This window comes from Bison bison, unplaced genomic scaffold, assembly GCF_000754665.1.
Source record: "Bison bison bison isolate TAMUID 2011002044 unplaced genomic scaffold, Bison_UMD1.0 scf7180017864239, whole genome shotgun sequence".
NCBI classification, from domain to species: domain Eukaryota; kingdom Metazoa; phylum Chordata; class Mammalia; order Artiodactyla; family Bovidae; genus Bison; species Bison bison.
In genome coordinates this window covers 2,138,542-2,154,317 of record NW_011494811.1, presented here as the reverse complement: position 1 = coordinate 2,154,317, position 15,776 = coordinate 2,138,542, and the positions used below count along the sequence as shown (strand labels likewise).

General features: G+C 46.5%; 1 protein-coding gene and 1 pseudogene across 6 annotated transcripts in view; one reads left to right on the top strand and one right to left on the bottom strand.

The window, feature by feature from the left end:
- The window catches only part of SUSD6 (sushi domain containing 6), a 94,638-nt gene that overhangs the window by 59,076 nt on the left and 19,786 nt on the right, over positions 1 to 15,776 (top strand). Inside the window, exon 1 of one of the 6 annotated variants that reach the window (XM_010846692.1) lies at positions 1,246 to 4,153. The exons of the other annotated variants lie outside the window; for them this stretch is intronic. Within the exon in view, the coding sequence (XP_010844994.1) occupies position 4,153 (1 nt within the window). The 5' untranslated portion in view covers positions 1,246 to 4,152. Of the gene's footprint in view, positions 1 to 1,245; positions 4,154 to 15,776 lie in introns of those variants that run through there. 6 annotated transcript variants of the gene reach the window in all.
- LOC104993438 lies at positions 7,414 to 8,000 on the bottom strand (annotated as a pseudogene).

Below are 15,776 nucleotides of genomic sequence, written 5' to 3'. Positions count from 1 at the left end.
AAGTGGGGGCTCCTCTAGCTGCGGTGCACGGGCTTCTCTCGCTGTGGAGCAGGGGCTCTAGGGTGGGGCCTCCGTAGTTGTGGCGCACAGGCTTAGTTGCCCCGCAGCGTGTGAAATCTTCCGGGACCACGGGGATTAAACTGGCATCTGCTTCTTTGGCAGGTGGATTCACCACTGGACCACCACAGAAGTCTTTCTTCTGGAAGTTTACTAGTGTGCTTTTGTGGGTGCTGTCTGCCGTTTCCCAGGCCCTTCAGCCACTTAATTTTATACCTTCTCAGAACATTTGTAGAGCCTTAATAGAACATTTTCCATGCCTTTTTTATAGCAGAATTTTTTTGAGCTTTTTGGGGTGAGGGGAGCAGTGTGGATGGAAGGATAGGCAGGGATTTAGTCACCTTTCCCAGATCCTTTGTTTAAGAGAGGGTCCCAGCATTCTGCAGTTTATTGCTGTGTCTCCTTGAGATGCTGGTGCACTCTGATTTTGGATCCTTGTGTTTATTAGTTCATCACAACTTGCTGTCCAAGGACCAGAACTCACCAGTGACAGGGATTCTGGAAGCGCCTACTCTCTCTAAAGCCCCCATTTTCCACTGGACGTTTGAGTTCCTTTTAGAGAAGGAACCAGGAAGCTCTCTTTTTCCTGGTTGTGTCCGGGCGGGCTGGCTGGGCAGGGGGGTGGGGGCAGTGTGCAGGCAGGCAGCTGCCAGGTTAACTACAGTTGGGGGCATAAATGGTAGCCCCCTTTAAGGGGAAAAAAAAAAAAAGTACTGCTAACATCCAAGGCCTCACCTTTCACTAGACTCTTAACTGGTTTCTCTGTTCCCAGTATATTCCTTACCTCCCTCCCCTCAAATCTGTCTTCTACCCTGCAGGCAGCATAACTCAAAGTCTCAGACTTAAGCCAGAAAGAAAAACACCAATACAGTATACTAATGCATATATATGGAATTTAGAAAGATGGTAACAATAACCCTGTATACGAGACAGCAAAAGAGACACTGATGTATAGAACAGTCTTTTGGACTCTGTGGGAGAGGGAGAGGGTGAGATGATTTGGGAGAATGGCATTGAAATATGTATAATATCATATATGAAACGAGTCGCCAGTCCAGGTTCGATGCACGATACTGGATGCTTGGGGCTGGTGCACTGGGATGACCCAGAGGGATGGTATGGGGAGGGAGGAGGGAGGAGGGTTCAGGATGGGGAACACGTGTATGCCTGTGGTGGATTCATTTTGATATATGGCAGAACCAATACAATATTGTAAAGTTTAAAAAAAAAAAAAATCTCAGACTTAGCATGATTCTTCTCCCCTTAAAACAAAAACAAACTCAAAGCTTGCTGTGAGGCTGCTGTTAAGGTCTGTACCCTCACCTGTGCGATCTCTCCAGCCACTTCCCTAGCCTATGCTCCATCCAGGAAACGCCACCAGGCGTTTATTCCCATGACACACCATCAGATGTGCACCCAGTGCCTCGCTGATGCTGTTCCCTCCACCTCAGATGCTGCTTTGATTGCCGATCTTTTCAGTAAAGCGACACCGTAAATTATATTATTTACCCCTTAGTTATGTTCTAGAGGTGTTTGTATGTGCCCCATGTGTCAGGGGAGAGCTTGTTTGACTCTTAGCCAGGCCCCACAAAACTCAAATACAGATTCTAAGAAGATGATCCCTTTCATCTTTCATCCCTACTAACTCCGCCTTTCCAATTAAAATGAAGACTTGGAGTTGACCTCTTTTTAGTCTTTGTTTCACTTGTGGCTTTTCTGGGGGACAGCTGCTCCCATCTCCTTCCCTTCCCGCAAGTTCCTTCCCCATAAATTGTTTACTGCGTTGACTCCTGTCACTTTGCACTCCGGGTCTTTAGTAACCGCAAGCGAAGGGGATTTCTTTTTTGTGGTTAAGGAGCTGATGTAGACATCCTAATAAATTGTCTTCCAGCATGTCTTACTTGCAAGGGCGGGAATGTGCTGAACAGACAAACGAAAGCACCTGGTCCCCCACAGTTACTGCTCGTTTTGAAAAAAAATAATAAACTGACATTTATTTCAAATTGACTAGCGTATTTTGAAAGTGATGCATGAGTTGTATGTATGCGATAACGCTGCCAGCAGAAAGGCGCTGCTCAGGGAAGGAATTCTGGATGGTGTTGTGTTTCCCATTTAGCCACACCCAGACTCCTGCTTCCCCTTCAGCAGCTTAAAAAAAGAAAATTCCACAAACTCTGGAAATCTGTTAAAGATGCAGACTAGGTAGATTAACTTCTTTTCTGAAAGAGCTTTGTAGCAGGAATCCACATGGTTCTAGAGAAATGGGGCTCCCACATGAACTCCTGCAGGCCTGTGTGCTTGCTGTAGGAGGTTGGGGTGGGGACCTAAGAAGGGGCTGCAAGTCAGAGACTCTGAGCTTGCAGGAGCCTTCTTCACATCATTATTGTGTCTGAAAGACGTGACTTTCTTTGACAGCTTGTTTAATGGCCCTTCATTGGTTCTTGAGAATGGTCACTAGGTAGATTGGGAGAGTAAGAAGCAGAAGGGGCCAAGTTATTCTTTGCTCTGTTGCTGATAAGGGCAAAGCTAGGATTGATCTGTTGCACGCTGCCTCCTGGTTCATGCAAACAGGCCATATGGGCATGAATTCTCAAGTTCAGGGAGAAGGGGCTTATGCCAAAGTGAGGTCTGAACACATAGATGCTGGTTACTGGGTATGAATACATTAGGCCTTTATATGGACATGGACCTGAGTGGTTTCCTTTGCGGGTGATGCTTTTCTTTTTTCTTACTTGAAAAGTACTGCTAATGTTGCTGTACTGTTTGATTAGCAGTAGTTATAAAGATGAAAGATGAGGAGTAGTTAGGTAAGCCTTGCAGATCAAGCAAAATGATATGAATTTTCTCCTCCTAACCCAGTTTGTTCGTGCACCCTCCCCTGAAATGCAGACACTCTGGAATATGTGAGAAAATAATCCTTATGATCAAACATAATGTATAAAATACAAAACATACAGACCGCCCCATTAAAAAAAAAAAGAAGAAGAATGCGATTATTGCAAAAGGATTTTACCATCCTCCAAAGGAAGTGGCAACCCATTCCAGTATTCTTGCTGGGAAAATTCCATGGACAGAGGAGCCCAGCAGGCTGTAGTCCATGGGGTTGCAAGGAGTCAGACACAACTTAGTGACTAAGCAACTCCTCCAAAGGAGTTACCATAGTTGTTTGTGTGGTGCAGCTTGTGGGATCTCAGTTCCCTGACTGGGGATCAAACCTGAGCCCTGTCAGTGAGAGCACCCAGTCCTAACCACTGGACCGCCAGAGAATTCCCTGTGCGGTTGCTTTTAAGTGGAAGTACCTCTGGTGGGTGTGAAATACTGCATTAGCACCCAGCTTGACGGGGTCACATCTGCTGTTGAAGGAGTCCAGGAAGAGAAGGAGGAGATGGGGAGCTTCCACGGCACCTTGGCAGAATGAAATGAGGCATTAGGTAGGGCCACCAGCTCTGAGAAGTGCTGCACTCTACGCCTGGCCAGGAGGATTTGCCTCCTTCCCTCTCCCACCCCCCACAGCTTGTCTCTCCTGCTCCTGCACAGCAGGCTTCTTTGCCAAGGATGAAGAGCTTGGATGTCAAATTCTTTCTCTCTGCCCTTGGCAAGGCAGGGTGTTATATTTGTTTTTTAAAGAAGCCTTTTTGCACTTGGGGAATTTTTTTCTTTTCTCTTATGGGAAGTTGCTTCATCATTTCCCAAAAATATACCGCACCTCTTGTTTAAACAGGGTGCCCTTGAAGAGCTTTGGAGCCTGAAGCGGGATGGGGGTGTTGTGAAATCTTTTGTTTAACGCTTTGATGAGAGCTGGAATGCTCGCTCTCTGCAGGCAGAAGTGTCAGGATTTGCCAGGACTGGGTCCAGGAATTGGGTGTTGAGGGGGAGAGACTCCCTGAGATGCAAGAACGGGGGTCTTTTTAAGCATTTAAACAGTCCATGTTGTAAGAGGTATCAGCCCTTCTGGGCACAGACTCTATCACGTTTTTGTCCAGTGCCTTCAGTGTGCCCAGGCTGGAGAACGTGGATTTGCTGTTCTTTTGAGATGCTGATGGTACCCTGGAGAGGCAAGACCAACTCACGCATAGCAACGGTGAACAAAACAGTAGTAAGTGTGGGCTAAATTGTGAAGTCGTGGGCACTTCATTTCAGAGAAAGGGAATTCCTACAGAAGAGAGCACTGAGGCCAGGCCTTGCACTGTCGGGGGAGGGGGGTGTTAAGCTGATGTCGGGTAAGAAAGGACATTTGAGAGGGGAAGGAGGAGCTGAGAAGAGCCAGCAGGCTGACCTGAGGCCACGAACGTGGGTGAGTAAGCCCAATGGTGGGGGTAGCCTAGCGGGACTTGACGTCGGAGAAACAGGACAGACCAAATTGTGGAGGGCCTAGCACATCCAGGAGAAACATTTAGACTTACAGGAAGAAATGGGCAGCCTTTCTCAGATTCTGAGAAGAGAGTAGCAGCATTAGGAAAAATGTGGCTTTGGGGAATATTAGCTGACCAGAGTAAGCTAGAATATGCCTTCAGGTGGGCAGGAGGAGAACCCCAGCTCCATCCACCGCTCTTGGGAGGAAGTCGTACTTGGGTCCTTGGAGAGAGGGATGGCCTGGTACATGGCTTCTGTCTTGGGTGAGCTTGGTCGCACATTGCCCGTGGCCTGTGGCCGCCTGCAGCTTCCCCTGGCAGGGCACAGCAACTTAGGCCATGAGGTTAGTGCTGTCTGGCTAGGAGCAGGTGTTAGGTGCCAGCTCGAGCTAAACTTTGACTAGGGCCCCTGTGGAGGTGCTATGCCCAGGTGGGCCCAGTGGAGCCAGGCACGAAGTGTGGTGGGTTCCATGCTGCTCGTTTTAGGTTGGGATTGACCAGGGATGATTGCTCAGATCCAGACAACATGGGTCACCTTGTGCCTAATCAGGAGTCGGGGTGCATCATGCAGAATCCTTGCCCGTGCTGAGTTCTGTGCCCTCCACCCATGCCCTCCACCCGTTCACAATCGTAAATAAGGAGTTTGGGTAGCTTTGGACTATAAATAATACCAAAGAGGATCAGTCAGAAAGTATTCTTCTTAATAGACTACTAGTAGCTGCTGTTTATAGAAAGTGAAAATTGAGAAAATAAATTATTGTTGAGGGAGATTGCGTCAGTGGGGACAAACACATCATCGCAAGATCTATTAAGTTCCAATAGAAAGAGGGAAGAGTAAATGATTGCCAAGGGAAGTACTGCCCAGTTTGCCTAAGTCAGGAACATAGTGACAGTTTCCATACCAGCCACTGGGCCTGGGCGGGGCCTGCCCCTCCCAGCTGACCCACCCCAAGCTCCCTGGCACGGACCCAGAGCATGTCCAGGGCAGGCATCAGGTTTGGAACCCTGGGAAGTGAGCGGCTCCTCTTTGGGGATCATCCCAGCCTGTCACCAGGGCAGGGTGTAGGCCAGCAGAGGCTCAGCTGCCACTCTGGGTATGGGCCCTGGTGCAGGAGAGGGACGAGGGCTTAGCTTGAAGCCTCAAGACATTAGCTTTGACATCATGTTGCTGCTTTTAAAGACCAGTGGTTTTTTCCCTTTTTTTTTTTTTTTTTTTTTTTGTGAAAACTAAGGCCCCAGACACACTGTTCAGATTGCTGGTAGATAAATGCTAAAACCCATTCTGAGTAATCGCCTTTTTTTTTTTTTTTAACAGTTGAGTAACAGAGTAGTCCACAAAACAAGATTTGACTGTAATGGGCCAGCCCACATTTGCAGAAGGCCCAGCTGTCTTTGGGCTTCCCAGGTGGCACTAGTGGTAAAGAACCCTCTCCTGCTAATGCAGGAGACCTAAGAGACGTGGGTTTGATCCCTGGGTTGGTAAGATCCCCTGGAGGAGGGCATGGCAACCCATTCCAGTGTTCTTGCCTGGAGAATCCCATGGACAGAGGAGCCTGGTAGGCTGTAGTCCATAGGGTCGCAAAGAGTCAGACAAGACTGAAGCAACTTAACACACACACACACCTCTCTTTTTTTTGTTGTTGTGTTTTTTTTAATGCTTCACTTTATTTATTAATTTTTAAATTAATTATTTTACTTTACAATATTGTATTGGTTTTACCATACATTGACATGAATCCTCCACTGGTGTACATGTGTTCCCCATCCTGAACCCCCCTCCCACCTCCCTCCCCATCCCATCCCTCTGGGTCATCTCAGTGTACCAGCCCCAAGCACCCTGTATCATGCATCAAACCTGGACTGGTGATTCCTTTCACATATGATATTATACATGTTCCAATGCCATTCTCCCAAATCATCCCAACCTCTCCCTCTCCCACAGAGTCCAAAAGACTGTTCTATACATCTGTGTGTCTTTTGCTGTCTTGCATACAGAGTTATCGTTACCATCTTTCTAAATTCCATATATATGCGTTAGTATACTGTATTGGTGTTTTTCTTTCTGGCTTACTTCACTCTGTATAATAGACTCCAGTTTCATCCACCTCATTAGAACTGATTCAAATGTGTTCTTTTTAATGGCTGAGTAATATTCCATTGTGTATATGTACCACAGCTTTCTTATCCATTCATCTGCTGATGGACATCTAGGTTGCTTCCATGTCCTGGCTATTATAAACAGTGCTGTGATGAACATTGGGGTACATGTGTCTCTTTCAATTCTGGTTTCCTCAGTGTGTATGCCCAGCAGTGGGATTGCTGGGTTATATGGCAGTTCTATTTCCAGTTTATTAAGGAATCTCCACACTGTTCTCCATAGTGGCTGTACTAGTTTGCATTCCCACCAACAGTGTAAGTAAGAGGGTTCCCTTTTCTCCACACCCTCTCCAGCATTTATTGCTTGTCGACTTTTGGATAGCAGCCATTCTGACTGGCATGAAATGGTACCTCATTGTGGTTTTGATTTGCTTTACTCTGATAATGAGTGATGTTGAGCATCTTTTCATACATTTGTTAGCTATCTGTATGTCTTCTTTGGAGAAATGTCTGTTTAGTTCTTTGGCCCACTTTTTGATTGGGTCATTTATTTTTCTGGAATTGAGCTGTAGGAGTTGCTTGTATAGTTGTGAGATTAATTCTTTGTCCGTTGCTTCATTTGCTGTTATTTTCTCCCATTCTGAAGGCTGTCTTTTCATCTTGCTTATAGTTGCCTTTGTTGTACAGAAGCTTTTAATTTTAATTAGGCCCCATTTGTTTATTTTTGCTTTTATTTCCAATATTCTGGGAGGTGGGTCATAGAGGATCCTTCTGTGATTTATGTCAGAGAGTGTTTTGCCTATGTTTTCCTCTAGGAGTTTTATAGTTTCTGGTCTTACGTTTAGATCTTTAATCCATTTTGAGTTTATTTTTGTGTATGGTGTTAGAAAGTGTTCTAGTTTCATTCTTTTTTTTTTTTTAACAACTGATTATTGATTTATTAAAAAGGTTGATTTAGGCATCGGCAGTGGTGACTTCCACCTTGACTCCCGGCTCAATAGTGATGGAAGTGATCTGCTTGACAACTTCAGAAGGACTGTGCAGATCAATGAGTCGCTTGTGGATCCTCATTTGGAATCGATCCCAAGTCTTAGAACCTTCACCACAAGGAGTTTTCCTCGTAGTTATTCTCAGAGTCTTGGTAGGCATCCGAACTGGTCCTTTAACTTTGAGATTCTTTTCCTTCACGCCTCCGATCAGGTCAACACACACCTTCTCCAGAGACTTCACGTTGCGGCTGGTGAGGGTGATCCTAATCCGGTGAATGGCCACCTCTGGCTCCACGGGAGTCTTGCCGGTGTCTTTAAAGGCCATGGCTGTGGCGTGGCTTCCTGACTGGCTTGTTCCTCGGTGAGAGCGAACAGCGGTGAGTCAGGAGCAGGAGCGGGCGGCACAAAGGTCCATGGCAGCCTCGACCACGTCTTCCTCAAAGAGCTAGTTTCATTCTTTTACAAGTGGTTGACCAGTTTTCCCAGCACCACTTGTTAAAGAGATTGTCCTTTCTCCATTGTATATTCTTGCCTCCTTTGTCAATGATAAGGTGTCCATAGGTGCATGGATTTATCTCTGGGCTTTCTATTTTGTTCCATTGATCTATATTTCTGTCTTTGTGCCAGTACCATACTGTCTCAATGACTGTGGCTTTGTAGTAGAGCCTGAAGTCAGGCAGGTTTATTCCTCCAGTTCCATTCTTCTTTCTTAAGATTGGTTTGGCTATTTGAGGTTTTTTGTATTTTCATACAAATTGTGAAATTATTTGTTCTAGTTCTCTGAAAAATACCGTTGGTAGCTTGATAAGGATTGCATTGAATCTATAGATTGCTTTGAGTAGTATACTCATTTTAACTATATTGATTCTTCCGATCGGTGAACACAGTATATCTCTCCATCTATTTGTGTCCTTTTTGATTTCTTTCACCAGTGTTTTATAGTTTTCTATATATAGGTCTTTTTGTTTCTTTAGGTAGATATATTCCTAAGTATTTTATTCTTTTCTTTGCAATGGTGAATGGAATTGTTTCCTTAATCTCTCTTTATGTTTTCTCATTGTTAGTGTATAGGAATGCAAGGGATTTCTGTGACACACACAGCTCTCTTTGCTCTTTATTATCTTTGTCCCTCAGAGAGGTGAGGCTGGCTGGGAAAATTGAGAGGATTGTGTGAGAGAAAGCAGCAGGCCCACAGTTCAGAATCAGTTGCTCTGCAACTTCTCTGCCATCTTGGAGTGTATGGTTTCATTTGGTTTTGCACATGGACTGCAAGTACAAATAGACTAGCCCCAGAGGATTGCCCACCCACTCCTGTGGAGTCTATGAAGCACATGGATTCTCTTTCCTGTAGGCCTAGTTACTCCCAGCAGCTGGGGGTGAGGTGGGGAGGGAGAGACTATTGTTCTGCTCACATTATTCCACTGCGAGAAGTACCTGCGAAGACTCAGGATCGCCACCTGCACATGTAACAAGCCTTTTCCATCAACAAGGCAGAGAGAATCGGAAACCCAGGATGAGTAACAGGCCTGTGGCGTGTGCCGACTAGCTTGGCTTCCCTTGGTGCCATGCAAACCTATGCACCCTGGCTGCAGTCCTGGCTTCTTTGTGAAGTGCAGGTATGTGTGTGTTGCTGAGTGCCAGTGATCCTTAGACACATTCCTCATTCATATTCGGGCCTTTGGGGCTAGGGTGTAAGGGGCAAAAGAGTGCAAATCGGATACCTCGTGAGGTGGTTCTGAAACAGTGCTGAGCAGTCAGCTTTTAAAAGTTTGTCTTAGAAACAACCTGTACTTTGGTACATTGTAAATTGACACCGCAGTTGCCTTTTGGGTAACGAGTTTGGACTTTGGTGCAGCAGCTGAGAAGGAAACCTCATGGGCGGTGGGTCTGGGGTGTGGCTGCCTGCCAGCTTGCAGCATGCTCTGAGCAGCCTCACAGACTCCATCTGTGCAGCCGTGTATGTTGCAGCAGTAACTTGGATTTGGGGCCCTTTATTCTCTACGGATGAGTTGAAAATGGGAAAATGACATTGCTGATGGTAGTTATAAGAAGGGCAGGTCTTCTAAAGCTGATAATAATTGAGGAGAAGATTTTGAAGTTCAGCATGCCAAGAGCCTGGGATCATTAGTGTTGGTTGAGCATTTGCTGACTCTTAAGTCAACGGCCCTCCTCAGTGGTGAAGAGGAAGAACATAGTTAAAGAATAGTGTAAAAAAAAACCAAAAACCTGAGTTATGCTGTCCAGGAGTATAAAAGGCAAAGCATTATTAGGCATTTTAGCATCTCGTTTGGCTTCCTGAGAGCCCATCTTCTTTATATATATTATAATATATAAACCTATCATTTGACTTCAGGGGGGCTCTCTCTGGAGAAATGGAAAAACTATAACCAGGTTCCCCTGTGATCAAGAATTGTGCAGAAACAAAACCCTGTTTGTAAGGGTGCAAGGCCCTTCTGGGCTTCTGGGGCTGAATCTGTCCCTTGGAACACAGTCCATGTTGACCTACTCTCAAGGCCTTTCCCCTGGCAGTTTACTCATTTATATGCTGATGTCTGTCATCTTTTTTCTATTTAGATACTTTTAACCTATGATTTTAAGCTGTCAGATGGGCTGCGTTTATTTAAAAGGCTAGGCTGCTCAAACACTGCTGGCTTTCTCTAACTGGAAAAGTCCCAGGTTTGGGGAGGTAAGAGAAAATCAACCACCAAAAATAAACTAGAAACTCGTGCCTGGACTGTGAACTCTTTTGTATACTCCAGTCTCAGTCCTTGACTTTGTGAGTATAGAGTTTTATTATATGTGTGCTTTAAACAACTAAGTTTTTAAGCAAAAACCACTGACATCCCACACCAGGGTACCATTATAATGGAAAGAGAAAAATCTTTAATTATAGCAGCGTTGTGGCCTTCTCCCATGCCTGGCTAGCCAAGGCATGGAGTTGATAAGCATACAGTGTCTTTCATACTTGCCATTACAACATGTTAATTAAGAGAATTCAGCTGTGGCACCAGCTGGGGATGTCTGGCTTTGTGGAAGATTGCAATTAGATGCTTTATTTTCTATTTTCTTTTTCCCCTTTCAACTTTGGTGGAATGCCTTTGAGTGGGGGCTTTTAGTCTCAGCAGTATAAATACTTTAATGTGCCTAATTATGTAATCATACACTTACACTCCTCTGTGTACACACACACCGTTTTATGGATTTTTATCCCCTTTTCCAGTACATGGGACATCTCGCCTGCTTTTTGGTTTGGTTGGTATTCTGTGCCATGGGCAGGAAGACGAGGAGGGCCAGAGACAGTTTGGGGTTTTCCTCCAATTATGATCTGTCCCTCTGCTCCCTGCCCCCGCCCCCACTCTCCTTTATCTCTCAAATAATTAGCATCTCAATAGTTTCCTAGCAAAGTCAAGGTAATTTAAATGAAATTGGACTTTATAATACTATATCTTTCCGTGAATTTGCAAGTGCAGTCTTTCAAAGTGTATAGTTTTATTTTTCTCAGTCCTCAATTCCAGGCAGGCCTAGGGCATGAGCCTGGACATGAGAGCTCAGGCACAATGGAACCCATTGATTTCTGGCATTCAGCTTGCGCGGAGAGGTCCTGTGACCCCAGCTGTTAGACCGGGATCTGGGAGCAGCTGTTTTCCGAGATTGAGTCCTCCAGGGATAGGCCATCTGCTGCTGTGTGAGAGAACCCTGGGAACGAAATTGACCGCAGGACATCTCTGTACTCCTTTTCTCTGCTCTAGTCCCTGCAGTTTTTCCCGGGCCCCCTCACCTTGGCACACTTAAGACACATGATGCATCTGCACCGGAGAGCTCACATGGTTTCTTTCGGTCCTTCTGCTGCCCTGGCTCTGCCACACCTGCACCCCAGCTCCACTGAAAACTAGTTGCCAGAGTTGGCAGGGAGATTCAGATGGTTTCTTCAGCTGGATTAGAAACATAGAGCCGGCTTTTCGTTTTATTGGTAGTAATAATAGTAGTAGGGAAGAAGAACCCAAGAGTTTTTCATTATTCAGATTTGTATTTGGGGCCCTCCCTGATTTTCTGAATTTCCAGCTATGTCCTGCTACACACACACACACACACACACACACCCTCTTCTTGCTCCTCTGCTTATGCCTTTGTCTCCCCCTTGCTCCCCCTTGCATGCTCTTCCCCCTCCTTTATGCAAGTCACAGTCTTTCATCCCATGTCACAGTCCTGTTTACCTCTAGATTTGGAGTTCTGGTATCATTTCTTTCTTCCTTTCTGATCTCTTCCCCCGTTGAATTAACCCTTCTTCAGAACCTCCTAGTGTAGCCCAGATTGATTTCTAACATGTGTCTCCTGTGGTTATTTATTAGACCACAAGCTCCCAGAAGGTAGGGTCGGTATCTTTGTTGCCTTCCCAACCCTCCTTCCCCATTGCCTGCCACAGTGCTGTAGTGCTTAGTAAAAACCTATTGAAAGAACAGATGGATACATGCAATCCTTAGGTGAACTCTAGGAGATAGAGTAGATGTTATTATTATTATAACCTACTTAGGGCGCCTCATCTGTACCCCCAAAGAGTGTGAAGTCTCCTCAGGAACAGTGAAAGTCGCTCAGTTGTGTCTGCCTCTTTGTGACCCCGTGGACTGTAGCCTGCCAGGCTCCTCTGTCCATGGAATTCTCCAGGCCAGAATACTGGAGTGGGCAGCCATTCCCTTCTCCAGGGGATCTTCCCAACCCAGGGGTCGAACCCAGGTCTCCCGCATTGCGGGTAGACTGTTTGCCGTCCGAGTCACCAGGGATGTATTATTTACTCTCGAAGTTCTGTCACCAACCTGGCACACTGGTCGGGGCTCATAGATACGAAAATGTTATATTGAGAAAGCATTCCTAGTAGAAAGAAATCCAGAGGGAATAAGAATCAAGGTTTGCAAGTGTTTTTTAACTCTCTTCTAATGGGTGAAAGTCATTAAACCATTCTTTGGAAGATAAAAGATTAAAGGATATTTTCTGTTCACCTGTGTGATGTTTGGACACAGGTATCTTCTGACGCACAAATGACTGAGGCTGCAACAGGCAATGTCTTCTGACCCGGAATCTTGTCTGGTCAGTCACAAGTGGCTTACCAGGCGCAGGGGCCCAAAGACCTGAGAGAGGCAGGGGAGGCAACAGGAAGGTGGGGCTCAGATGGACAAATAAAAAGCACGGTTGAGACTCTGTCCCTGAAGCTCACTAATCTGTTTTGCGTTTGCTTTGTTTAATGATCAAGAGATCTTGACAGCCTGTCACAGCCAGGCTAATAAATACTCAAGCTAAAATCAAAGGGGAAGCAGGTCCCAGACATGTGAGAAAGCGCTTGAGGGCAGGGGCCCTGCCATGGACCTCACAGCGGGTCTGATGTGAGTGAATTCACAGGAGGTGAGAGAGACTCTGGCCTTCCCTGCTGCCTGGGACAAGGAAAGGGATCTGCCAGGAGTCCTCTGGCTCCGTCTGGCCCAGAACTTTAGAAAGACTCACAAACTGAAAGTTCAGTTCAGTCGCTCAGTCATTTCTGACTCTTTGCGATCCCATGGACTGCAGCACCCTGGCTTCCCTGTCTATCACCAACTCCTGGAGCTTGCTCAAACTCATGTCAGTTGAGTTGGTGATGCCTTCCAACCATCTTATCCTCTGTCATCCTCTTCTCTTCCTGCCTTCAATCTTTCTCAGCATCAGGGTCTTTTCCAGTGAGTCAGTTTTTTGCATCAGGTGGCCAAAGTTTTGGAGTTTCAGTTTCAGCATCCATCAGTCCTTCCAGTGAATATTCAAGACTGATTGCCTTTAGGACTGACTGGGGGTAAAGAAGAATAAAACTCCTCTGGGGAGACTTCTCACCACCCTTGATCAGCTGATGATAGCAGAGGGTGGGAAGTTCCCTTTCTAGGAAGTGCAGAGGAAACCAAGAAGGCCGGACAAGCTCCTTTTCCTGTGGTGGCTGTATGAACAGTGTGGTTAAACTGATGAGGCATTTAAAGAAGAGACTCTCCTTCCTCACGAGATGGAGGAAGACTCTCCAGATGAATAGATTTTGTAACTTTTGACTCCATCTTCCCATGGCCCATCGGTCACAGTGTTCCTCATTTTTGTTGGCTCAGAGGTGATTAAGGCAATGACCCCTGGCCCTTGCCACTTCATTCCCCATGCCACGCACCCCACCCTCCAAAGAACCGCCTTGTCTTTTCCCTTTTATATCTCCTAATCTCGTGGTAGGGTCAGGCCTGACACAAACCCCCACGGAATGTGCAGGGCTCACTTTATGGCCGGCCTTCGACCTGTAGTCTGTTATTTGCACCTTGTTTGTCACAGCAAGATCCATCACATCTCTTTCTTCAGAAAAGATGATTCAGACCTTTACCCCTCAATTACTGGGTGGGTGTTTTTCCAAGAAGTGTAGCGCTTGCCAGTTACAGGTCACCTCCATCGCTGATTTCTGCCCCCTCAGCTGATTTCTGCCGCCCTCTGTGGCTAGAGTTTACCAGTTCCTCCCTTTCGTTCACTGCAGGTGTGTGAGCCTGGGCAAGCAGCAGTGGCTTGTTGAGCACCCAGCATAAGCAAGGCGCTGCCTGACTCCCTGTTTGGAGGCACGCAGCAGAGGCTGTTTATTCTGGGCCTTGGCAGAGCTGCCCTGGTGATCCTCTGTATTCTAGGCGGTGGGCAGAAGGGCAGCCCTCTATCTAAATGTAGCTCACACCCCCGTTCTGCACTCAGTGGCGGGCTTCCTGTCATGTATCCCTCTTGGAAGGTGGGTGTTCCCAAGCTGAAAATGCCCCCATGCCCTCTCCCACTTGCAGCTTTGGGATCCGTGCTCCTTAAATAGCTCCATTGTTTGTAATGCTCACAGATTACTAAAGGAAACCGTCTTGCCTTTTCCCCCCAGCTCTCTGGAAAAATGTGGCCCCACTTGAGATATGAGCTGAGTTCTCTGGGCACAGGTAAACTCACCAGTCCACATTCTTCGCCAAACAGGAATTACTGCAACTTTTTGTCAGATGGACCCCACCCCCATGCTACACTTTTGTAGGTCTTGGGGTAACTTTTTTGGTGGCATCTGTAGTCAAGGAGCTGGAGAAAGGCATGCCAGAGTTTCAATCCAGACTCTACTACCAGGTAGATTTGTAATCTCAGGCCACTACTAAATTGCTCAGAGCATCACTTTCTTCATCTGAACAAATTGAGTATGACACCACTTTCCTCATAGGATGGGAGAGTTAAAAATAGGATAGTAACTTTAAATTGCCTCTCATAGCGCCTGGTGATAAATGTTAATTCTCTTCATCACTTCTACCCTGTTAGACAGCAGAGATCTTTAAATTTGTTTTAAATTTAAATTTGTGTTTCTCGAAGGCCTACTGTGTGTGCCTGACACCAGACTTGGCATAAGGTATTTCCATCAGATGGTAGACTGGGAATGAAACCACAACTCTGAGTCCAGCCCTGTCGTAAACTCCCAGCCAGACTCTGAAGTCAGTTATCACTCGCTCATCAGTTCTCCTTCTGAGGTTGCTCAGTGCCTTAAGCAGCTGACTGGGGCCTTCCTGCAGAGGACCAGCCTCCATCCTCCTAGAGGTGGGGAATTCTGAGGGCAAGAGCAGACACGTGGGCAGCTTCTTCAATGATAGGATAAAGGAGATGAGACCAGGAAGTAGCAGTCGCTGATGAGAAAAAATAAACATCTGTTTTCTCTTAACCCTTTACTGCTCTCAGGGGAACGTAGTATCATTTGTTAAGCACGTGGAATGGCCTGTCTCCTTAGCCCTGCTGGCATCCCACCATCCTGGGGTGGAGGCGGTGGAAAATTGTGGGTGCTGCTCTCTTAAGTCACTGCGGTGAGTGGGAGGGTTTTTGATACTGTGAGGCCCAGGCCTGGAGCAGCAACAGGAGAAGGGTCCTCCTGCCTGCTCGTCTTCTCAGTTGTACAGTAGGGGTGGGGTGAGAGTGTAGCCCCAGGTGGCCGCGTGTCTCTCAAGTCCCTGAGCTGTGAGAAAAGGGGTGAAAGGGTAACAGGCCATATGGAGGCCATTAATCTTCCCTGGTGGCTCAGAGGGTAAAGTGTCTGCCTGCAGTGCTGGAGACCTGGGTTCAATTCCCAGGTCGGGAAGATGCCCCAGAGAAGGCAGTGGCAACCCACTCCAGTACTCTTGCCCGGAAAATTCCACGGACAGAGGAGCCTGGTAGGCTACAGTCCATGGGATCACAAAGAGAGTCGCACATGACTGAGCATCTTCATTTCTCTGTCAGCCAAGAACAGCTCAGGCTCTGCTGAGAA